Here is a 23,498-nt window from a genome sequence, read left to right on the forward strand (position 1 = left end):
GAGAGCCTAATGGTATTGTAGGGGCGGTGGGGTAGCCTAAAGGTATTGTAGGGGCGGTGAGAGCCTAATGGTATTGTAGGGGCAGTGGGGTAGCCTAATGGTATTGTAGGGGCAGTGGGGTAGTATAATGGTATTGTAGGGGCAGTGGGGTAGCCTAAAGGTATTGTAGGGGCAGTGAGAGCCTAATGGTATTGTAGGGGCGGTGGGGTAGCCTAATGGTATTGTAGGGGCGGTGGGGTAGCCTAATGGTATTGTAGGGACAGTGGAGTAGCCTAATGGTATTGTAGGGGCAGTGAGAGCCTAATGGTATTGTAGGGGCGGTGGGGTAGCCTAATGGTATTGTAGGGGCGGTGGGGTAGCCTAATGGTGAAAGTGTTCCATTCCCGAAGCAGGTACAATGTGTCAAGCCCATTACTGGTGTCTATCGCTGGAATACTGCTAACAGCGGCGTAAAACCACACTCACTCACTCACTAGTCAACACCATAATCCTGAGACACGCTAACATGTTGCGTAATTCATGTCACAGTCTGTGCCAGTAATCACACGTTTGTATACAACACATCTGCTCATGTTACATCTTCCAGGGACGGTGTTAAGGGTATTCTATTCACGGGTGCAATGTGTGAAGGCCATTTCTGGTGTCCTCCGTGGTGATGTTGCTGAAATATAGCGTAAAGCGTCGCTCCCTCCCTCGCCCTCTCGCCCCCTCCCTCTCTTGCTCGCTACTGTACGTTTATCGGCAAGTTAGGTTTTTCTCTGACGTCAGTGAGTGAATGAGTTTAGTTTTACGCCGCACTCAGCAATATTCCAGCTATATGGCGGCGGTCTGTAAATAATCGAGTCTGGACCAGACAATCCAGTGACCAACAACATGAGCATCGATCTGCACAACTGGGAACCGATGACATGTGTCAACCAAGTCACTCGATCCCGTTAGTCGCCTCTTACGACAAGCATAATTGCCTTTTATGGCAACCGTGGGTTGCTGATGGCCTATTCCACCCCGGGTAGACCTTCACGGGTTTTCTCTGACGTGAAGTTGAACCGAGTGAAATACAGTTCAAAGCTGCGTGAGCCAAACCCATTCACTCATCCCGATCCTGGAGTGAGTGAGTTTGGTTTTACGCCGTTTTAAGCAATACCCACCCACCCACTCACTCACTCATCCACCCACTCATTCACTCACTCGCTCACTCACCCAACCACCCACCCACTCACCCAACCACCCACCCACTCACTCACTCACTCACCCAAACCCACCCACCCACTCACTCACTCACTCACTCACTCACCCACCCACCCACCCACTCACTCACTCACTCACTCACTCACTCACTCACCCATCCACTCACTCACTCACTCACTCACTCACCCACCCACCCATCCTCTCACTCACTCACTCAGTTTCACTTCCTTGTACAGGCTCTGGACACGCCATTCCAAGTGGCACCGAATGTCACAGCCTTGAATGATTAACTTAACACAGCAAAATACAAATCTAAATGTTGAAAGACATGTTCAACTTTAATTGCAGAATGAATTGCATTTAAAAAATAAAATTCTAACACAAAATTATGCGGTCACAACTGCCAGATGATTCAAGAGTATGAACAGTCATTGGAAACAACACGTGTCCGAGAATACATTCAATACACGCCAATCTTGCGTTTGCCTTTGAATTAAAGCGCTTGCAATTTTAGACAAACCAAACATTATTAATTAGATATATTGCTTCTGTAAAGTCTTCATTCACTTTGTGGGGCGGTGTGGTAGCTTAGTGGTTAAAGCGTTCGCTCGTCACGCCGAAGAGCCGGGTTCGATTCTCCACATGGGTACTGTGTGTGAGGCCCATTTTCTGGCGTCTCCCGCCGTGATATCGCTGGAATATTGCTAAAAGCGGCGTAAAACCAAACTCACTCACTCATTCAGTTTGTAAAGAGAGTCATTATCACTATCGCACTTTCTAACTATAGAAAACGAAAGATACGTAACGGAAACAATCGACCTACTTACCCCGTTTATAGGTAAAAAGCTAACAGTTATTTAGGGGTGTTCTTAAGGTTAATGATTACACAGCTGTAGGTATGTGTGGTCTTCGCTTAAGGGGCATTCACCTCTATAACACACGTCAGACGCCTATAGGCAGGTGCTCTCCATGATTGGTAGTGCAACACTACCTCTCTCCAGAGTTCAGGGCAACAATCGCACCGGCGTATTCCAACACGGCCCTTTCAAGCCACGTCACGTGACTTGGAACAAGAATCCCACCTTCGTAGAATCCAAGATGGCCGCCATGATGCGTTACTACAAAAAGACAGTTGTCGCGAGTCTCTGGAACAACATAAAGTACAACACTGTTTAGATTTAACGTTTACGTCGATATAAAAGCGACGGTACAGAAAACAGTAAGAAATATTCTTGTATGTCTGGTACAAATGCTCGTCTCCGACAAGATGGAACGAGCATCTCCGAGAAGGATAAGATATATAGAAGATCTATGCTTGTGCACAAGTGAAAACATATTGGTTTACGCCGCTAATAACACGAAGCAGCTAGGGGCAGAAGAAACGGGCTGTACAAACTGTAGCCATGTGGGTAGTCGAACCTTGACTTCAGTGTGATGAGTGATGAGACAATTCTATAACCGTTAGGTACACCACCGCCCTGCTTACGTACGACGTCTACTCAACGCGAATCAACAGTGAGCGAGTTTGCTTAATGGCTGTGAGTGAGTGACGTTTGACTCTTTCATGCGTGCAATGCATTCACCTGCGAACTTCCTCGCTATACCGTGTACAGATGGCGACACGACTGGATCATCAAGGGCATTTAGAAACAACATGGGAATTGTCAGCTGAAAGTTATAATGTTAAACTAAATCAACGTAATATAATATATACGCATTACTTAGTCTTGACTAAAAAAACTCATGAAAATTCATGAAAAATTAACTGTTTCTTTTGTTTAGCTAGCTATGGAAGAATAACTTCTTTTGCCTGGTGGTTTACTCATTGATTACGAACACTACAATTGCAAAAGGTTGCCAACTCACGTTGTTGAGGTAGGTGGCGCTGCTTCCCCAAGCGTAATAATCATCCGGGTCATCAAACCCAGCACGTCTGCTGCAATATTGGCGGGAAACGCGAAACTTTGTACGTGAAATATTCCCTTGCATGTGTTCCAAACGTTTATACATGATACAGCAAGATGGGTAGCCTAGTTGTTCAGAGTGAACGTTCGTCACGTAGAAGTCTACAATATGTGCGTTTCTAAACGTAGCCACATGCGGCGTAAAACCATAATCATTCATTTACAAAATTGTGAATCATCGATAATATGAGATTTTACTTGGGAAGACTTTAGTCGAAGCTACAAACATAAGACAAACAGGGACGTACCAACCATTATACAAAAAAGCACACGTACGCGTCATTGCTGCCCAAAAGGCTGCGCGAGCCCTGAAGACTACAAATACAGGTTTGCAATGTATTGGGCGTACACAATAGAATTGGCTTGCTACGCGTCTGACAACCTTACCAACTGAACGTCTTGGCCAGATCTATCACGGATGTCGAGCTGAAGATCTTGTCCACATCCGCCTCGCCATACCGCCGCTCCGCCTCAGAGCTGAACAACACGTCCCGATGACGTCTCAGTAAAGACCTAACGCTCCTGGCAATGGCTCTGTTGTAGAGCCTCATCACGACGGAACTCTCCAAGCACCTGTTGAAACTAGACGAGGGAGATGGGTGTGACAATGTGAAAGCTTGGAAATGTGAGTGATGCAAGTTGCGCCTTCTACAGCGTACCAGTTACAGCAGTGTGGGGAGAGTTAGTGAGTGAGTGGTGCTGGCACTGCTTTCAATGTGTTCCAATTACAGCAGTGTGGGAAGAGTTAGTGAGTGAGTGGTTCTGGCACTGCTTTCAATGTGTTCCAGTTACAGCAGTGTGGGAAGAGTTAGTGAGTGAGTGGTTTCGGCACTGCTTTCAATGTGTCCGTAATGTAAGTCCGAGGTGATGCAAATCCTACATCTGATGAAAATAGAGTGCTTCTTGCTGACAACTTATATTCAGGATAAACAAATAAATATGGGACTCGAACCATTGATTTTAACTCCTGGGAAGCCTGAAAGCGAGAACCTGCTATCACCACAGATCGCACTGACAATGAACTACCGGTCTTTCTCTCATAAGCGCGTGGGCGCTTATGTTTGCAACAGATTTCCAGGCCCGTCGCTTATTAGGGGCGGGGCCCTTACTGCGCTTACTAGGCGTAATTATTTACTTGTTATAATGCTTCTTTATCCACAGTGCTTATTAGAGGAAATACGGTGTAAAACATTTCTACTTTTGTCGGGAGAGTACAATACAGAGATTTCATAAGATTTCAGAAACAGCTTGTTGACGTTCCCATGGAAACTGACAGCCATTTGCCGGTACAAACTGTTCCTGTTGTGAATGACTGGTGCAATAAAAGGGACGCAACTATGCACAACGACTTACGGCGATATATATCACCGATGAATAATCCAGGATGTCGTGTATTTTTACATCACATAAATCACGTAATTGGTCGATAAAAGCCATATCACGTGCCCCACCTGGCAATGTCGTATCCCTGACACAGGGACATCCCACAGATGAAGTGCTTCTGGTTGTCCGGGTGCTCGCCTAGATACTTGGTGATGATGTTGGCGCCCATGCTGAAGCCGACGGCCAGGAAGCTGCTGTTGGGATACATCTTCCTCATGTCCTCCACCATATAGTGGAACTCTGTCGTACTTCCTGTAGGGGAGGTAACGATTCTTAAACATTAAAAGAGAAGGGAGATAATTCACGTTAACAAGGCACGGATGAGTGAGTCAATATATTTTCACGCGGCACTATTCAAGAAATGAGCTTTCTGGCGCCTTCCACCGTGATGTTTTGCTACATTATTGGTAAAAGTCGATCCGTCCGTAAGTTTGTATATGAATCATTAGTTGATAAGCGAGGTCAACCGTGTCTTGAGGCACTCATGATTGTCCCAGCTACAACTAGTCTTATAGAACCCACAACTGTTCCAGTTACAACTGGTGTTAAAGAACCAACGATTGTATCACCTAAAACTGGTCTTAAAAAACCACCGACTGACCCACCTACAACAGGTCTCAAGGAACCAACGATTGTTTCAGCTACTAATGGTCTCAAGGAACCACCGATTGTTTCACCTACAACAGGCCTCAAGGAACCAACGATTGTCCCAGCTACAACTGGCCTCAAGGAACCCACGACTGTCACAGTTACAACTGGTCTCAAGGAAGTCACGACTGTCCATGTTACAACTGGTCTTAAAGAACCAACGATTGTTCCACCTACATCTGGTCTCAACGAACCGGCAACTGTCACAGTTACAACTGGTCTTAAAGAACCCACTATTGCCCATCACGAAATTCCAGGACAGATCCGGTCATAAGCAGAAAACGCATGCCGTGAAAGGGAACTGATCCGACAGTGTGGCTCAGGATGCTTTCTCAGTTCAATCCGAATCCCACAAACACCCACTCGCTGTTCCGTCAAAGTTTACGACAAAGTTCAGTGACCAAGAGAACAGGCTATTTGAAGTCTATTGCCTGAACAGAACAAAATATTAAAAATGTTTACGAACGGAATTATTTGAGAGTCAGAGAGAAAGAGTAGGGTGTTAAGATATTAACTGTAACCTACCACGTAGTACTATTAAGTGGAACTGCTACTATCTCACCCTGCGTTCCACCGAGGATTCTCATATCTGCCAACCAATCACGTCTTGTTGTGCCATCACATAAATTTAAAACTTTCGGATATAGATCCTTCAAACATTTGGCTGCTTTCCTGTTGACCTCCCCCGCCACATATTAAATATGCTGCAACTTTTAAATCTCACCTAAAGACATTCTTTTTGTGCTCCGAGCATGACCAAGTGGTGTGGAGTCAAACGCATTACAAATGACCTATATTATTATTATTTATTATTTTTCTATTAAAAGACGATAATATGTGTATTTCGCGCACCAACTGCTGCCAAACGGACCCCGAAATCATTCGTCGCAAATATAAGGCTGGACGCAGTCTTTCTCCCAAGTGTTCCTCAAAAGGGATCGCTGGAAAACCTTCAAGAGTGCGTTTGCTGCATTTCTTCCAGTTTCTGATCACTAACCGTAATCGAACACTCGAGGTGATGTGAGTTTCCGGTTGGTCAGAACACCGAGATGATTGAGCACCGCCACTCTGTAGCCATCTCTCACAGCCACATCGGTGAAGGTCCGGATGTATGGGTTCTCGCTGCTGTTGGCGATACCGGGGCACACGATCATGGAGAGATCGCCTGCATAAACCACAAAGAACCACATGAAACACAGGACACCACATGAAACACAGAACACCACATGAGGACACCAAATGTAACACGGGACACCAGATGAAACACAAGACACCATATGAACACAGGACACCACATGAAACACAGGGCACCGCATGAAACACAGGACACCGCATGAAACACAGGTCACCTCATAAAACAGGACACCCTTTGAAACAGGATACCACATGAACCACAGGACACCACAAGAAACATGCAAAGCTGCCTGAAAAGGAAAACCCCTCATGATACACAACACATGATGTTAAACACGATAGTTACCTGCTTGTTGAAGAGAAGGTTGTACTTCCTCTAATATACTATTTCTCGGTAGCTAATTCATGCACAAATTGTCTTAAATACTGTGTATTCACAAACTAGAGTCGTAACTTCCTCATTTTAATCAAATTTATACATATCGTAGTTTCCTGGTAACTAGACAGTGATAGTCCAAGAGGTCGGGGCCTATTTTGGTACTGGGAAAGGAAAAAGGTTTTAGCATGTAATCTGAGGTAAAAGTGTCTCTCAAATTCAAAACCTTCAGTCTTACAAATCAAAACTGTGGTTTTAGCCCACTAAGGGGCTTTTTCGGCAAACTGCTGCATCCTGTCAGATGAGACCTCCTAACTACAAATACTCAGAATTACACTCAAAGTTGCTGCAATGTGAAGAAGAAAGATAAATGTGTAATTTCACAAAATATATTGTTTAACAGAGTGTCTCTTGCGTATCAGTATTTTTCAGAGACCTTTACCTCAGATTACATGCTGAAACCTTTTGACCTCATTCGGAACAAAATCACCCCCTGTCTCTCGGATTATAATGCAAATATATTATATTAAAACCCAAAAGAAACGTTTCACTCCTCCCTTAATGAAGGAGGTACATATATCTCCGTCTCTCTTTGTGATGAGTGGACATCCACGTCTTGGTGACCCGTGAAGGTCTACCCGGGGTAGAACAGATCTTCAGCAAACCATGCTTGCTGTAAAAGGCAATTCAGCTTGCTGTAAGAGGCGACTAACGGGATCGGGTGGTCAGGCTCGCTGACTTGGTTGACACATGTCATCGGTTCCCAATTGCGCAGATCGATATTCGTGCTGTTGATCACTGGATTGTTTGGTTCAGACTCGACTATTTAGAGACCGCCACCATATAGCTGTAATATTGCTGAGTGAGGCGTAAAACTAAAGTCACTCACTCACTCCACTTCTTGGTCTGTCTACGGTGACCCCGTCTCTCTGTAGCGCTCAATAAGTCTTTAAATACGGTGGCATCGGTGGGCGTTGACCCCATCCAATGGCTCTTTCTCACTCGCCAGCTGTTAATCGTGGCATATTTATCGAAATTGTGTGTCATATCATGCATTCTAGGCTCCTCTACATCCCTTGGAATCATTCTACATGTAAAACTGACGCACATACTGCCTCAATATTGCAACGCTTTGACGGCTGATATTGCTATGTGTGAACAGAAAATGGAAAAGTGTAGTTTTTAAGCAAGCATGTTAACAAAGATAATTTCAGATGTAACAGTTTTCACAATATCAAAGACACATTTACTTGTATTCAATAATGCAAATCAGCAGAAGAGGTTTTAAAAGGAATGATTTCTATAATTTAACTCACTACACAACATATTTTTTTGTTTTTTGGTTGAAAAATTGTGACTTTAAATGGTTTATCTTTGTCTCAGCGCAGAATTTTATGTCAACCTTTCTTTTGGACGTCGAAATGACTGTTACTGGTTTATTTCTGCATTGTTGAAATTAGGACAATTTAATTTCTTCTGAAGAAGATGAATTTCAACTAGATCTGAATGCAATTGAGAAACGTTCTTCGTGATTTGCACATTGATGTGCTGTTCAGCTTTCTTGTAAGCTAACGTCTTTTATAGTTTGTCAGAAATTCATAAAAGTAGGATGGTAACGTTGGGGGTTTTTTTGGCGTTTAGTATATATTAAGATAAAGAATATAGGCATCGACATCATGAACCATGTAATGAAAATAGCGTGACCTAACACTTATCACCGAGCAACAAGGGCGATTAAGTTAGTCCTTAACAGTCAATATTCCATAACAGGATTCGCTGATCTGTAAGCAGGATCCGCTATATGGTGTAGTCACCTGCAGATCTATGCTGACGTGTTGCCTCGTACACGTCAAACGTTGATGTCGCACCGTCGGACAGGACACGTTCATGACGTCGCCCGTGAAGGTTTGGGTGATGCCACCGCTCTAGTTTGCTGTACACAAAAGTCTGGATATGGCCACTTCGACCCCACAGGCGGGTGGGCGTGTACCTGAAACATATATATATATATATGCCCCTTCCAAATATTGACAAAGAGACATTTTTCCTCTTTCCAATCCAAATCCCCGGGGCAGTGAAGTAGCCTAATGGCTAAGCGTCCACTTGTCACGCTGAAGGCTCGGGTTCGATTCTGCACATGGGTAAAAGGTGTCATTAATGGTGTCCCCCGCCCTGATTGCTCGAATATCTAACTCGCTCCAACTTATATACATGCTGAGTCAGTACGTTAACACTACTTCCGGGTGTCACCCGTGAAGGTCCGGGTAGAAAAGGCCTTCAAGAACCTATGCTTGCCATAAAAGGCAACTATGCTTGTCGAAAGAGGCGACTAACGTTATCGGGTGGGCAGGCACGCTGACTTGGCTGGCACGTGTCGTTGGTTCCCAATTTTGCGATGTTCAAGCTGTTGATCACTGAATTGTCTGGTCCAGACTCGATTATGTACAGACCACCGCCATATAGCTGGAATATTGCTGAGAGCGGCGTAAAACTAAACTAAACTTACTCACTCAATCACTTCCGGGTGTCGCCAGATCGTCACCAGAACGTCAAAGATCTACATCTCTTCAGGTATTGCCTCCACCTCTAGGTGGCATGCCGTGAGGCAACTCTCCCTCCCTCACTCACTCACTCACTCAGCTCCGGCTTTTTACTGTTGTGTAAAGCTGCAGTAATCAGGTTTTCATGTGACAAAACATTTAGTTCACCTTTATCGAACATTCAAACATGGAAATATGTGATCCCATTTCCCCAAATACACATACATGTATACATCACCAGGTAGAAGGACGAGCCTTCTGGACAGCAACAGGTGCACGTGTTAAACTTACGGTTTGATGAATACTGGACACGCAGCGAGGACACCGGCCACAAACGGACTGGCCTTTCTGTAGTACAGGTGAGGGGGCACTGGACCTTCACCCCTAATGACGACGACGCATAACAACACCGCACACAAGAACAACAACAGCAGCAGCAGCAGCTCCGTCATCTTGTATCACCTGGACATCTCTATACATGCAGATGAGATCCCATGCATGCGTGTCACACAGGCTAACAACGTGATCGGCATTAACAGACAGTGTTGTGACATTTCGTCGATGAGATTCACAACTGATGCGAATATTTTATCAATTATCCAGTGAGTTTTTTTTATGTTCCATTGTCTACATTTCCACTGAGTGAATAAATGTGGCTTTACGTCACTGTTTCCAATGTTCCAGCAATATTCCATCTGGGAAACAAACCCGGGTCTTCGAAGCGACGAGAGAACGCATAACCACTGGGCTACCCCACAGATTCGAAAACGACTGTAGCCCATGTTATATTTCGGATAGCACTTTCTCAGTTAAAGGTCACATGCAACGTAAAACACAACTTTGCAGATTCTGGTACCTTTCGGTATGCACTGACCGAAACAAATCATAAAAAAATGCCAATTCAACCTATAAAGTTGAAAAAAAAACACGATGAAAGAAAAGCCCGCGAAATCGGAGTTCAAACGTTTCACTAAATTCCCCCCAGCGCTGGGGGGAAAACTGGTTTCAACAGCGTCCATAAAGCATGCGGAGTGAATAGGTTCGTGGAGCTTGAAACAGTATGCATGCCCAGCGTCTGAGGTCGTGAGCAATAGTCTAATCTCGGTTGTGTACACAAACAAGTAAATAATCTACTCGTTACGTAAAAAAACTTGTTGATTGTGGTAAGCAGTCTCTGTCTCAGAGGAAGCTCCGTGCCAGGTTTATTCACACCTATATGTCTGCCTGCCTGTCTGCTAAAGACAACATGCAATACACAGCTTCAATCATTGACCACGTGCAATTTGACTATACGACATAAAGAAAACGAATTGATTTATGACTCGTGCACCCGAGTCCTGTCTCTGCCACACTATGTAATTAGGCAGGTGTGATACACATGACATGTATTTATGTCTGTGGGTTGCTAACAAACTACATTCATTTTTTTTCCGATGAGTGGATCTGATTGAACCTGGTATATGATCTACTCGATTTGTTTGATTGGCATTATTTGAAGCTGGTAAGTGATAAGACGGTAAGATTCTTTATGGATAACAACTTCTTTATTACATATGATGCGACGTTTCGGTACGGATCCTTGTACTGTTGTCAAGCAAGACTCTCAAGCAATTTGAACTTAGCACCTATCAGACGCACGTATTCATGATAAACATTCTCCAGCTCTTAAGGAGCTTAGTAACCAGGCAAATGAGACAAAGATGGGTCTATCTGCAGATAAACAGAGCTCACAGTCCCCACCTGACACATGCAGTTCCTAACCCCGATTTGATAATTCAGGCCTAAAGCAAGCACCAAGCGTGTAATAGATCTGACAAATACAGATATGTTGTGGGACATTTATACTAAAAACTCCCATGACCTAGTCTTCTGTGGAACGGATAACAGTGAGTCACAGCCACAGAAACCATTACGTCAAAAGCATTGTACTGCACCAGCTACAGCAGCAATAAAGGAAAAAAACACATCCTGAGATCCACAATATTCAATCACTTGCAAAATCGTATCCAGCACTGAAGGGCGTGTCCAGAGTGAAGACAAAGCGAATTGTGTTATACAATATCAACGCAGATAAACCGTTTGACCAGGTCAAGCAGCTAATCTTTGACTACACCCATGAATGACATGTGCGCACTACCTATGTACGTCTTCTGCGCGAGAAACTGTATTATGATGGCACAAAAACTTACACAGTACAGGTTAACTTGTCTGCAGATGACTACGACAACGTTGCAAATGACAGCAACTTTTGGCCACGTGACATTCGTTGCAGGGATTTATATACCTCGGCATCGCCAACGGAATATGAACGAAAATCAAAATGAACAGTACAACGGTACTGGATACCGACAAGATGAACAGTACTAAATGTCCATGAATAACGGCAAAATTCCAAATCTCTCTATGTGTGCAACATTAATACTCATGACTCTAAGTTTACTTACCTGGAATGTACGTGATGTGTCTAGCAGCACGCCTGGTGTAATATCTAATACCGTTCCTGTTAATGTAGATGTACTATGCATCCAGGAACATTGGTTAAATCCAAATAATGTTCACAAACTGACCGACATTCATGATTACAACGTTGTAACATGTGTGTGTAATACGAGTATCTCCTGCAGGGGATCCGGGGGTATAGCCCTATTATGTCATTCCCAATCGCGATGGAAAGCTTATCTACTACAAACGTCTGAGTACCTGGTAAGTGCTAAGCTTATGTGCAACGGATATGCAAATGTGTATGTAATCTGTTGTAGGCTTCCATCTACTAATGTATTACATTCAACATATCTTGATGCTTTAGATGAGTTAATGGATGCCTATGATATGCTTTGTCAAGAAGGAGATACCTATGTACTAGGAGATCTGAACTCAGATCTGTGTAAAACTGTTTTTTCCCTACGTGAAAAGGCACTCGAAAAGCTTATTACCTGTAGAAATCTTGTACACGTGTTACATACCTCTCGCACGTATGGCCCGGACTATACATGGAGAAGTAAGGAAAACTTGTACAAGTCTCTAACTGACCATATCCTTATACCCTCTCATGCGGTAAGCAACATACTTCAGTGTTGTGTGATCGATCACTGTGACTACACGATCTCTGACCACCTTCCTTGTTTCGTAAATGTTACAGTACAACCTAAATCTGTAATTCCTACATCCAAAACATGTCTTCCGAAATGGCACAAAGCTGAGTCCACTGAAATAAATTCTTACACAGAAGAAACAGGCAGACTTCTCTCTGAGATATGCATGCCATGTAACGAAGCTCAACCTGCTGACATTGAGCTCTATAATGAACAGATCAGTAGTGCCCTTACTAGTGCTAGATCTAAGTGTATTCCCTCTGGAACATTTAGACCCTATCTAAAGCCATATTGGAAGAGTAATGGCCTAGGTGATGCTCACTATCAAATGCGAGCCTCTCGTCGAACCTGGCTAGCAGACGACAAACCAAGGGGAGACAATATTCATACTCATATCGAGAATACAAACGCGCAAAGCGCGATTTCCGTCGTTTACATCGACAGGCAAAGCGAAAACAACGCAAAGAACTATCTCGTGAACTCGAAATTACATCGGAAACTGATATTAATACCTTCTTTAAATCTGTTCGTAAACTTAGACGCCCGCGGTCAACGGTTGACCAATTAGTGTTTAACAATACCCAAGCGGACACACCAGAGACCATTTGTAACCTGTGGGGTGCTTACTATGCTAACCTTGCCTTACCGCACCACGCCGAAACGTTTGATGATGAATTTAAAGCATCTGTAGATAACAAACTAGCAGATATAATTTCACATCCTAATGACTCTACTCCTGCTGACGCTGTACTATATGCCGATATCCAGTCTTCAGAGTTAAAACAACATCTGGTCAATCTAAATCGTAACAAATCCCCTGGACCAGATCATGTAAACAATGAACACCTTATCTATGGAGGTGACGCGCTGGTCGAAAAGCTCTGCGTCTTATATAACGCAATTATGAAAGCTGTCTACTTTCCCAGTATCCTTAGACTGGGTATGATTGTTCCACTTTATAAAGGAAAAGGTTCAAAATGCGACCCCAAAAACTACAGAGGTATCACCCTTACCTCCTGTATAGGAAAACTATTTGAAAAACTATTACTCTCACGTCTACAATGTTATATAAGTAATATTAATCCTTATTTTCCAGACCCTCTACAATTTGGATTTAGAAAAGAACATGGTGACATTATGTCAACGTTCATGCTCAATGATTGCGTAACATATGTTGAGCGTGGCTCACAAGTCTTTTCAGCGTTTCTCGATAATGAGAAAGCCTTTGATCGCATTTGGCATAACGATCTATTCCTAAAACTCTACAGTTTGGGTATAACGGGAAAAATGTGGAATCTGCTATATCATAGCTACATCTGCAGCTCTTCGTTTGTAATGTGCAACGGAAATAGCTCAGATACATTTGAAGTAAAACAAGGTGTAGGGCAAGGTAGAGTCCTGTCTGCATGGTTCTTCCTTGTCTTTATTAATGATTTATTAACTGAACTAAGACGCAGTAACAATGGTATATGTGTATATGGTATAGACGTGCCATCAATCCTGTTAGCCGATGATACGACACTGTTAAGTACCACCCCGTGTGGGCTGCAGAATTCACTTAACATTGTCTCGGATTATGCTTCCCGATGGCACCTAACATACAATGCATCTAAAAGCAGTGTTGTAGTTTTTCGGAAAGGAAAACAATCTTCTCCTGTGCTCTCATTCTCGTTTTGTGACATCGCAATTAATACAAGTTCATCAGTAAAATATGGTGGTGTTCTACTTTCATCAGATCTGTCTTGTAAAGACAGAGTTCTTGCTAACTGTCAAAAGGCCAGGCAAACTATAAATTCTTTACGCCTATTGGGTCTTAACAATACTGATCTACATCCTGTTACATGTGTTAATATATGGAAAAGAATGATTTTACCTACAAGTTTCTATGGCTATGAAACCATGCCTCCGCTATATGGCAAAACATTGATCTGCTGGAAAATACCCAACGATATTTTGCTAAATGTATTCAAGGGTTCAACAGACGTATGTCAACAGATTCTGTGTGTGCCAACCTAGGTCTCTGGACAATGGTTGGATACATTGATAAGTGTAGATTGCTATTCCTAGGAAGATTATGTAACAACGCTTGTCATTCATCAACGAAAACGCTGTTCTGTGCATTCTTATCACTCACTGTTCACTTAGATATTCACTCACGCAGTATTTGCAACACTTTGTTATGTACTGTACGGAAGTATAATCTACTGATATATGTAGTAACTTATGTGGAAACTGGTATTTTTCCGTCAAAGACAGCTTGGAGAAGAATAGTTGTAAGTTCTATCTTCTCTTATGAAGAAGCTCCATGGAAATTGAAACTCTCCATAAGAGAAGATATGTCCAGATATGCTGTAATACACCAAACACTGAGTCTACATAGACTCTACACTCTGATGTATTTGTACCCAGACTATAAAGCCCGTATACAACTTACTGTACTAGTCGGCTCTAAAGCCAAATTCTCAAAGGAATGTACGCTTTGTAATAAGTACTGCCATGACCATGATGCCAACCTTATTTTACACTGTGAATCTGTAATGAGCCAACGAAATCATTTTTATATGACACTACTTGACATACTGGATATAGATGTATATGTATTAATTGAAATGCTGGATGATGAAGATGCCCTTGTACTCTTTTGTGGTGCCAAACTTCCGATCCCTGGCCTTGACGAAGCAGCATGGCAAACCACCACATTACACTTTTCAAACTATATCTATGCCTTAAAAGACTCATTGATGTATACTTTCTAATTTACTCATGTAAATATCCATCTGCTATAAATATATGTGCTTTGTTATTATCATATGTAGATATGTAACTGTATATATGTAGTTGACTGATATCATAAATGCTTAATCTTCGAATGTATTTGGGAGGAAATAAAGACATTCATTCATTCATTCATTCATACACAGGTTCAATCATTGACCACGTGCAATTTGAACTTAGCACCTATCAGACTATACGACATAAAGAAAATAAATTGATTTATGACTCGTGCACCCGAGTCCCGTGTCTGCCACATTATGTGATTAGGCACGTGTGATACACATGACATGTTTTTATGCCTGTGGGTTGCAAACAAACAACATTCATTTTTTCGGATGACTGGATCTGACCGAAACTGGTGCAAACTCTTGTCAGTTTCAAGTCCCGCTTTGTACTTGGACAGATTCCAGCCACGCAGTAGTTTACAATCTCTACTGACATGATATTTGATTGGATCGAGTGCAAATTCAGAGAACAGGTATTTTCCAAACCCAACATCTCTATACACATTCTTCATGGATAACGACTTCTTTTTAATGTATATGATTTTGTTTGACAACAGTATATGAATCCATACTGAAACGACGCATCAAGTACACAAAAAGAAGTTGTTATCCATAAAGAATCTTGTGACTGGCTATACTTCTAAAATGCCCATCAAACAGATCATCCTTCTGTACACACAATGAACCCTCAGCATATCAGCAAATGAAACAGCCAATCGGAAGCCGTCGTTACACTTGAGTGCATATCCACCCGCTATGACTGGGTTCGGTCTCCCGAGGGCTTCGTTTCGGGGGAAGTGAGCCCAAGTACAAAATATTGCACTTTTGAATGGCGATTGTACGCTTATAATTTTGTTTATTTGTTTTTTTTTAAAAGCAGCAATGTTTATTATATGTCATGAATAAGTGATAAATGTGTCTTAATTATGTTTGATGTTTTGGTTGCATGTGACCTTTAAGTACAGATTCTAGTACTTTCTGGGTGTATTCCTATCCAGGATCTGAGATTCCAACACGCACTCTCATTTTTTTCTCTCCAGTCTCATTATTTATTAAATGTTGTAATATATAATTATACCATAAACAATTACCTCTTTAGCTTGAAGACACCATAACAGTGTTCCATTAACATAGGGACTTCAAGCTTTGTAGTTCGCCATCTAGACAAAGGTAAACGGTTACAACAGGAAGGAGAAGAGTTTAGTATATTATTCAGAAAAGAGTAGAGATCATAATATTATGTCCTTGGTCCGAGATTTGGATCAAGAGGAGCAAAACGGCCTCTTCTACAACAATTGGAACAAGTCAAAGAGATCCATTTGAAACAGGTGAAGGAGAATATCAAGGAAGTTTATTTGGAAGAGGTCAAGAAGGATGTCAAGGAGGTCCGTTTGGAAGAGGTCAAAGAGGAGGTCGAGATACCTCATACTCAGGCTCTTAAACTTTAGTGCGCATGACTCGTTTCTAGTCGCTACCTGTCAGTTTGAAGGTCACGGTATTTCATCTTTAACAAGGTACTATTCCTGGTAACCTTATAGATTTTTTCCACCGAAGTGTTAGCTCGTATTTCAGTATGTGTGGTACTTAAAATATTTTTGTGTAACTCGTCAAACAGATAAAACGAAAGCTGATATGTTGGACTCACACAGAGAGAGTCCAGCATAAGACTTACAAGCGCAATCAATTGTTTAATCAAGGGCGACCCCAGAAGGTCCCCGGGTAGAATAGGCCTTCAGCAACCCATGCTTGCCATAAAAGGCGACTATGCTTGTTGTAAGAGTCGACTAAAGGGATCGGGTGGTCAGGCTCGCTGACTTGGTTGACATGTCATTGGTTCCCAGTTGCGCAGATCAATGTTCATGTTGTTAATCACTGGATTGTCTGGTCCAGACTCGATTATTTACAGACTGCCGCCATATAGCTGGAATATTGCCGAGTGCGGCGTAACATTAAACTCACTCACTCACTTAATCAGGCGTGCGAATGTGTGTTCAGGTGGGCGGTGAGAAAGACAATGCATCAGACTCATCTGCTTCTAAACACAAGGTCATTCTAACCCAGGTCATCCAAGGGATAGCACGTCATACACACGACCACGAACTGGTTGTATAAAAAACATTTATTCTTCTCCATAATGAATGACAATGATACACTAGACATGAATCTCATCTGATCCGAAAATATACAACGCCTCTCACAGCTCAATCTCAAAATAAACAGAGTTATCTCCCCTACATCCAACCAAAATTGGAACATTTTGGCTGGCAGGTTTTATACTTTATTCGATCAACGAAGTATCAAAGCTCTTCTATGATGTGAAAGCAAGCAAGGGCCGGTAAGGGTAATTTAGCATAGTACAAAAAAGGGAAATTCTACAACATGCTCATCAGCCTGGACAAGCAGCCAAGCAGGGATCATAAAGGATATGCGGAAGGAAAAGCAAAAGGTGACCAGGACTTTCGTTTTTATGCTGTGACTGGGATCCCATGCTACAGGGGACTGGCCTTCAAGCTCTGTTGCCTAGTTAAGCTGCTCAGTGTTAAATACTCCCAACTGGGCCTCTTTTCATTTAAAACAAACTGACTCTCATCATGTGGGAACTATTTGACCAGAGATTTTACCAGGAAAACAGGCAATTTCTTAGCTGTTCTGATGTTTAAACATATCAGAAGATGTGTTCCAAACTTATTCCTTCTCAAACAAAGCTCCAAGGAGCAATCCTGAAAACACAAACTGAAAATGAGTTGGACTCACATTCATTGAAGTTCTGTGTGAAGTGCACACCATGTCAATCGTTTGTAATAAAATACAGCTATACTAAATGTGCTAAACTAGCATGCTTTAGAGAGAGAATAGCATTTGAACCATTTGAGTCAAACCTGCTAGTGTTATCGCATTTCCAAGAAATGACTCCTTGAAGAAGGAATTATAACATGGGTCACAGTCACAGCAACAAGACTGGTTTGTGGTGTGAGATCCTCGGTAATGATAGTGAAAAGCTAATACAAAAATGAAAGCGAAACACTTGCTTGGTGGTGAAGACATGACACAAGTTACCTCCCTTAAGTCAAGGTCATTTTAACAATGAAACTGCATCTAACCACATTCTTCCTCAGGTGACAAATGTCAATGCCACTGGGTAATGGTGGCGAGTAACATAGTATGTAAGGGAGGTAACTGCTGAGCAGGAGAAAAAAAGTGAGACAGAAACTTTAATACTGGAGACAAGATGGAAGACCGCTGTGCAGAGTTGTCTCCCTTGTACACTTTTCAGCATAGAGGTTTATATGGGTGTCAACATGATAATGGTTAGAGCTGTAACAATTCAACACAACACTGTGTAGCAGTGGATCATATCCTCACACAAGGACGATAATGATGTCACCTCTTTCATAAAGCTACATGGCAGTGAGTATGTCCGGAGGTACTTAGCATGGAGACAAAATACCCTGCACTAGAGAGGATGATTAAGGGGGCAATATCAAGTCACAAGAGGTGAACTGTAAAAAATAAGAGGTAATTTAAGTGAGTTCAGTTACCTAACTTTGTTTAGTTGTGCCTTTAGCCATCACAGACACACTTTGAATTGTATTGTTACAGCACTAGCATGGGTAAATAGGTATGACGATTGGAACATTGTACTAGTGACAGTAGGAGCATTGTGGCCTTACAATCAAATAGTTCAGATACACTTTATTGCCATATCCATATCAAGAAGACTGTTGTGGGCCAAGTTTCCTTAGCTGCAACATCAGGGTCACCCATACATCAACCTTGAAACAAACCAAACTGACTCTACCTATGGGCTTGTTCAGAAAGGAGGACTGCTGGACAGCAGGGAATCAAATGTTCCCATAAATGGACACATGGAAGGTGTGGAAGAAAGACTTAGAAAACTGGGCCCACAACCTCTCCATATACATTACTGATGCCAGCAGTCAGTGGAATGACGCCCTTGAAAACCTAAAAGGTCAACAGCTCACTGGACTAAAAAAGGCTTACAAATGAGCCAATTCATAAATACAATTTATGCAGGAGCATGTCTGAAACTTTGCCTGGTTCTGAATGCAGGTCGAAAGGTCAATGCTTAAAACTGAAGCATTCATGCAGCCGTGGGTATAAAGATCACACTTGTGTGAGCTGTGTCCACCTATATTCAGGGACAAACACACAAGGAAAAATCCAAGAACAAAGAAATAAATTACATGTCTTCAAAACATTCAAATCAAGATCATATTATATACACATGAGATAAGATACTGTGAGATGGTAGGGGCATAACATGGGGTGTGATACAGTAGGCATAAAAGGATGGGATATATAGCTTATCACCATCTTGAACCACCCAATTAGTGGTAGTGGGTGTATGTACATGAATGGGCTAACACAGAAAGGACAGTATAAAACACTCTGTTTCCACGAGGGTAGTGATAGACTTGTGTCATTGTCGCTGTGTGGTACAACATTCATCTTATACTATAACAAACTTGGGATATATCCTTGTCTGGAGACAACAGCCATTGCACTTACCTAAATTAAATCCAAATGAATTGAATTTCATAATGAACCACTAGAATGATGGCTTGTTTTTCTGTACAACTATTCCAAAATAAGTATGACTTTCTTTTAACAAAGTACAGAGTACCTTTGAATAACCGTTGTCATGTAACTCAACAAACCAATCATTACCCGCGATTCTTATCATCACTCCTTACAACATATGATACAACCCAGTCATGTGCTATTGCCTGTTATACCATGGATTCTACAGAAATACAAACACATCTCATCAGTCAACACCATCCAAGACACATCAAATGTTCTGTGAAATCAACACTCTGAAAATGAAGACCTGGAACAAAATGTGATTGTTTATGAAATATAACTGAAGAATCATCTACTCTGCATTCCATATAAACACTTGGAGAAAGGTTAAGCACAACTTATCAATCTGTGGCAAAAACATTCCAATCTACAAGCCAATAGACTTGTATTTTGGCAGTACTACAGCCATCCTCGATATCTCCAGGGTACACATTCCAATAAGTCTCCACTATACCCTGGATGGATCTATGGGTCAGCCCGATAATTTTATTACCGATATATCGAGGATGTATTACAGCAGATACTGGTCTTAGTACATGGACTGATCCCAAACAATCAAGACCACAAAATGTTTCGAAGAGGGTTTGGTACAATTTTCAAAGAAAGTGAGTTGGTTTAAGGCCGCTTTGAGCAATCTTCAAGATGTCTCATAGTAGGGGACACCAGAAATACATTTTATCTATGAAGGAACCGGTACCTGGGCCACATGAGCAATACGTTAACCACTACGATGTCACTGTACATCTACGATCAGTATATACAAAACAAATATCAGAGTGGTGCTTAACTTTTTCCAGGAATACAATGGGTACAGATGAAGAGTAAACAGCTCTCTAAGTCTTTCTGTCAATACATAGCCAACTACTGTAGCGTTATGAAAATAAGAGGCAATAGCACTCCTGCCTATGTAGTAATTACCGTATATCCGGTGTATATAACTGTTAATAGAAGGCAAATAAACAGAAGGTACGAAGTAGTGACTGGGTCTGCCTATGCATGGAGAATCCATCTACAAAACTATAATGCTGATGTGTTAAAATCAGGATCATCTGGCTATAAAGAAGGATAACTAACAGCGAAATGGAACAAGAATATTTTCAATTATTTTTGCTAAACATTACAGCAGCCTTCGACAGGAACCATGCAAAGCGATGATTGATGTGTTAGTAACCAATGGGAATGGTGAACCATCTGTCAATCACAGCACTGCAACCAGTGTCAGCCAATAGAATTTGCGGCAGCAGTGATTTGCTTTGTAATCAGCCCCACAGGATCAAGGCTACAGAGAGACTCTCTTTATTGAATAAAATATCTGTTTCTAAAAACTTCTACAAAACAATAGTGCTTCATGAATCACTAGTTCTATCACACATGAAGCTAATAAATTAATTATCTCATTCTATGCATATAAATGTACATATAATGAACACCACAGAGAATGTTACAATACCTCAATAAAAATATACACAAATATTTGAAATTGATAATTAAACTTTGGTAGTATTTCTCCTTATCTGTCCTTCATTGCAAAGACTGGTATAAAATATAGGTGAAAGCATGTCTGACATCCACTGTATGTCACATGAATGTTTGATTGACTGGACATGCAACCATTCAGCACAAGGCATCATCTGACCACCTGGAGCTTCACACTGGCAGTAAGTCCAGTTTCGTAAAGATCACAGACTAACATTTAAAGTTTTAATGAAAATAAATTTGAATCCTACATTCTAGAAACACACTGGTTCATTAGATCATTTAACTGGCATCATCTCTTACAGAAACAAGTCTTATCAAAACAGAATGTCAATAGAATATAGCATGATAAAAAATCAATGAAACTTTAATCAAATTGCAATAAATTAATTTGCATTAAAAACTGAAGAGTTTCTTAAGGTTAAGTATCTAGGTATGCGAGTACATGTTGCTATAATAACAAAGTACATGTTGCTATAGTAACATCACCTGTAGTACTTCTCTGTATCATAGTAGGGAACCCCTGAACTGGAACAGAAACGTCAGGTGAGAACGGGTTAACCAGTCACCGCCACACGGCACAATACACACATACTGGTAACATTGTAGCAAAATATGGGATGCAATGAAACTCACTGTGGCAGATGGTTGGTGTGATATGAGAGTTATACACTGGTGTGGCTGGTACACGTCCACTAGCATGACACAGGGACAGTGTGTGGTTTATATGAGGTTCCCAACACAATGGGATACAGTTCTATATCACCTAGCTGCCTTGGCGTATCTGCATGGCCCCCGTATTGGGATAGCAAACACTTACACCAGACTGTATCTGTAATTGCTGTATCTTTGTGCTATATTAATTCATTGAGAAAAATATATCTTAAATTTTAAACAATTTGATAAATCAGTGGAATTCCTGACACGTAGTTGAATGTTCCTGTAGAGAGTTTCATTGCATGGTTATCTCCCCTTATTAGCAGGGGTGTTTGATTGGATGTATGTACAGAATCAGATCTCAACAATTACTGAGCCCTGACTCTGTCCAAGTAGAATGTTCGGTACTGACTATGCACGAGGCTGCATCTCATATCGTTGTGCTTGTCGGCTATTTTTTGCACCATGTTTATTGTTGTTATGACGATGATGATTCTTGCCGTGGCCAGGGGGTGGAGGTCCGCCATGAGCTGCACTGCTGTAGGGGGGTGGAGGATCCTGCAGAGGCATAGTTAAGAGTCAGCACATTTCAGTTGTTAGCAGGACATGACTTTAATAATCATCCATATCACAGAAGGAGTAATTAGGAGACACCTACTAAAGCTGAAAATGTTCTTTGATTCCTGACCCTGTGTAGATCCAGGTTAGAACTGGTCTTCAGTAACCCATGCTTGTTGTAAGTGTTGAGCAACGGGACCTGGAGGTCAGATTTGCTGACTTGGTTGACACGTATCATTGCGTCCAATTGCATAGGCTGACGCTCATGCTGTTGATCACTGGATTACCTGGTCCAGACTACAGACTACTGCCATGTAGCTGGAATATTACTGAGTGAGGTGTTAAACAAGAAACAATGTTTTATTTCTGCTTCACACAACGCTTAGTGACAGCAAACCTATATGGAGACAAAACCTAATAATCAAGTCTGTCCTAGACTGATATTCTGTAATAAGGAACTGGGTAAATATTATCTGTTACTGTATGGCAAATTAGTACCATAACACAATCAGATTAAGTCATAGAACGAGATTATCTAATCTACACAGTCACGAAAAGCAATTAGAATCCATTGGACATGTCCTAACCTTGAATCTGGATAGGCAGACATGATACAGAATCCTTTTGGGAAACTGTAATGCCTGGAACTTCCAATGGAAGACTAGTAAGGCTAAATAAATAGTGAAATGTTTCTTGAGCATTGGCGCGTCACTTATATTTCTGTGTGTAACACAATTTGTTTTGTTGCCACTTAAAGAAAATAAGTATGACTTGGCCATGTCCCGATCATTCATTTGTCCACAATAAGAATGAGTGTCTGTGAGAACGACTGAATCTACAACTCATTAACACATGCATAAACTTTCCAAACTGTATTTCTGAGAGAAATAAAACAAAAATGTGTTTCACCCTCATCACTTCTTTATCTAAGAAATATCAAAAGTAAAATCCTACGTAAAGTCCTACCGTCCTCCTCACTTTTGAAAAGAATGTGACCAAGAAACATTTAATTTTCTTCATGCAGCATAACAGAATCCTGTTGGGAGTGAGTGAGTGAGTTTGGTTTTACGGCAAACTCAGCAATATTCCAGCTATAT

At 41.6% G+C, this 23,498-nt stretch overlaps 2 protein-coding genes across 2 annotated transcripts in view; both read right to left on the reverse strand.

Moving 5' to 3' along the window:
• Positions 1 to 1,906: 1,906 nt before the first annotated feature.
• On the reverse strand, positions 1,907 to 9,685 carry LOC137259295 (monoacylglycerol lipase ABHD2-like). Its single transcript, XM_067796928.1, has 8 exons — positions 9,525 to 9,685; positions 8,508 to 8,683; positions 6,181 to 6,348; positions 4,604 to 4,787; positions 3,540 to 3,734; positions 3,055 to 3,124; positions 2,772 to 2,856; positions 1,907 to 2,333 (listed from the first exon to the last, which is right to left on the reverse strand). Exons 1-8 carry the CDS (start codon positions 9,683 to 9,685, stop codon positions 2,176 to 2,178), a joined length of 1,197 nt encoding a protein of 398 aa, XP_067653029.1. The 3' UTR covers positions 1,907 to 2,175.
• A 7,527-nt stretch (positions 9,686 to 17,212) lies between these two features.
• LOC137259289 (disintegrin and metalloproteinase domain-containing protein 10-like) overlaps positions 17,213 to 23,498 on the reverse strand; it is a 51,318-nt gene continuing 45,032 nt past the window's right edge. The window contains exon 18 of the mRNA XM_067796923.1: positions 17,213 to 22,401. Coding sequence (XP_067653024.1) covers positions 22,255 to 22,401 — 147 coding nt within the window. The 3' untranslated portion in view covers positions 17,213 to 22,254. The remainder of the gene's footprint in view (positions 22,402 to 23,498) is intronic.

This window comes from Haliotis asinina, chromosome 13, assembly GCF_037392515.1.
Source record: "Haliotis asinina isolate JCU_RB_2024 chromosome 13, JCU_Hal_asi_v2, whole genome shotgun sequence".
NCBI classification, from domain to species: Eukaryota; Metazoa; Mollusca; class Gastropoda; order Lepetellida; family Haliotidae; genus Haliotis; species Haliotis asinina.

Coding starts and splice junctions, on each gene's coding strand:
- LOC137259295 (XM_067796928.1), bottom strand. CDS start 9,685: ATGACGGAGCTGCTGCTGCTGCTGTTGTTGTTCTTGTGTGCGGTGTTG. Junction 6,349..8,507: donor ACGTCAGCATAGATCTGCAG/GTGACTACACCA, acceptor TGGTTTATGCAG/GCGATCTCTCCATGATCGTG. Junction 4,788..6,180: donor ACCTCGAGTGTTCGATTACG/GTTAGTGATCAG, acceptor CCTCCCCTACAG/GAAGTACGACAGAGTTCCAC.